The sequence below is a fragment of the Phaethon lepturus genome, unplaced genomic scaffold (genome assembly GCF_000687285.1).
Source record: "Phaethon lepturus isolate BGI_N335 unplaced genomic scaffold, ASM68728v1 scaffold26767, whole genome shotgun sequence".
In the NCBI taxonomy this organism is placed as follows: Eukaryota; Metazoa; Chordata; class Aves; order Phaethontiformes; family Phaethontidae; genus Phaethon; species Phaethon lepturus.
The window spans coordinates 1-2,306 of NW_010554407.1; the positions used below are offsets into that span (position 1 = coordinate 1).

The 2,306-nt window shown below is 54.9% G+C and overlaps 1 protein-coding gene across 1 annotated transcript; it reads left to right on the forward strand.

Annotated features, from left to right (window-relative positions):
* Positions 1 to 190: 190 nt before the first annotated feature.
* Positions 191 to 1,777, forward strand: SNRNP27 (small nuclear ribonucleoprotein 27kDa (U4/U6.U5); the record flags this gene model as incomplete). Its single annotated transcript, XM_010291865.1, has 6 exons — positions 191 to 323; positions 461 to 581; positions 747 to 859; positions 997 to 1,076; positions 1,197 to 1,261; positions 1,723 to 1,777. Coding segments are annotated over 6 exons (567 nt in total), but the record flags the coding sequence as incomplete, so codon positions are not given.
* Positions 1,778 to 2,306: the final 529 nt, after the last annotated feature.

Genomic DNA, 2,306 nt, shown 5'->3' on the forward strand with positions numbered 1-2,306 from the left:
CCCCGGCGCAGGGGTAGGAGAGGGCCTCGGGGGTTCCCCCAAGCCTTGGGCGAGGGGATGAACCCCCTCCAGGGCGGGTGAGGAGGCCTCGGTTCTTCACTCTGCGGAGAGCAGAGGCTCCCTTCCTCCTCCTCCTCATCCTTCTCCTCCTCACGCACAAACACTCCCGTCCCCCTCCACGCACCTCCAGCGTTTCGGGGTCCGGTCTGCCGACAAGTTGGTCACCCCACTGCCGGGTGCAGGGTTTTGCCAGCTGCTCTTCTCCCTCGCGTGGGTGCTGGCCGGCATCTTTGTGCCGGCCATGGAGAGATCAGGGGGAGGGGGTGGGAGGGAGTTGTTACGGGGTCTCTGCTCGGGAGCTGCCGCAGCGTCGACGGGATTTTCTTTGAACAGCGGGCAGCAACAGGGGAGAGACGTAAGGAAGCAGGAGCTAAACCGAGCACTGCCTTTCTCCGAGCAGAGCGCAGGCGTTCGCGGTCCACCTCACGGGAGAGGGAGAGGAGGCGAAGAGAGCGGTCCCGGTCCCGGGACAGGGACAGGAGGAGAAGCCGTTCTCGCTCCCCGCACAGGAGACGCTCCAGGTGAGGGACAGAAACGCCAGCGCCGCGATGGGGACAAGCTGGAGAGCCGGGGTGAGGCGCAGTTCGGGTGGCACGGGGACGGTGGGAATTCGTTAACGCTGTAAAACCCTCTGCGGTCACGGCACTGCTGGGAAGCTGCAAACCCGCCTGCATTTGCAACATCAGGTCGCCGAGACGGCATCGATCCAGCTCCTCCTCCCCACCACGGCTGAAGGAGAGGCGGGATGAAGAGAAGAAGGAGATAAAGGACTCCAAAGGCAAAGAGCGTCAGATCACGGGTGAGGGGGTGAATTTTCCTCCTTAAACACATACTGGGTGCTGAATTCCCCACCTGGGTTAGGACCAGCCTAAGGGACACCCAGGTTTTTGGCAATGGCTGCATTTGTTGAACTCTCCTGTTTTGTTGCCTCGGCAGAGGAAGATTTGCAGGGCAAGACGGAAGAGGAAATTGAGATGATGAAAATGATGGGCTTCGCCTCTTTCGACACGACAAAAGTGAGTGCAGATGGGCACAGCGGAGCCCGCAGCTGCCTCCACCGGGCTCGGCGGTGTCACAGTGCCCTTTTTGGGGATAATATGCTGAGCGTTGAGACCTTTTGTTGTAATGTCTTTCAGGGGAAGAAGGTAGATGGTGCCGCAAATGCATATGCAATCAATGTGTCTCAGAAGAGGAAGTACAGGTTTGTGCCCAGCCTTTTTTTCTGATAGGAAGAGAATTTCTTTGACGAGATAACACAGTATGGAGGAAACTCTGCAGCCCTATGTCGAAGCTGCTGTCTCTTGGTGCGTGTAGGGGGGTGATCCGGCTTCTCAGGCCTTCAGAAAAAGACAAAGTTTGTGGTTTTCACTGTTAGACAGAGGTGAGAGGCCTCTGGTTTCTCCTGGAAACGGTGACAGCAGAGGGATGAGGAGCAAAAGAGTGTGTTGTATGCGGGCAGGACGTGCCAGATGTGGCCTGAATGGGGTTGCAGCAGTGACCCTGCTTCAGCAGCACTGTTTGCCTGTTTCTCAGCAAAAAAAGCCGCTGAATGCCGTTACGGGCCTCCCTTGGGTATTTTTGTCCAGATTTCTTACAGAGCTGGGAGCCCCCGGGTGGGTTTTATTCCCGGCGGTTACTCTGGTTCCTTCCCTCTGGCCACAGGCAGTACATGAACAGAAAAGGAGGATTCAACAGACCCCTGGATTTCATTGCCTGACGCTGGCCTCGCTCGGGGGAGAACCACCCGCCAAGGAGGATTTCACTTCCTGACGCGTGCGCAGGCAGCTTCGGAGACCGGATTTCAGAGGAATTTGGGTTATTCCCAACAAATCCCACCATGCTTGCCCTGCCCCATGGCCAGAGCGAAAAAAAGTCGCTCTTTCCCGGAGTCTTCGGGGGGTTTTTTTGTTTTTTTGTTTTTTTTTTTTACGATGTCCCTCGTGGTTCGTTCTTCGCCAGGATTTCATTGTGTTTTTCCTGTTGTGTTTTGACGTCATGTCATGTTCCCCGTTACAATAAAACCCCGAATATATTTTTCCTTTTATTTTTATAATTCAGGAATAAAGTGTGGGTGGCAGCAGCGCCCATTTGGGGCCTTTTATTGTGGAAAACTACTTTTTTTTTTTTTTGCTTATTTTTCTGATGGCCCAGCTGGATGTTTTCTGACAGTGGGGTGTTCTGCTCGCTTCTTGGCTTCTGTCTTTTGCTAATTAACGTCTTTTGCTAATTAGCGCCCGTCTCGCGCC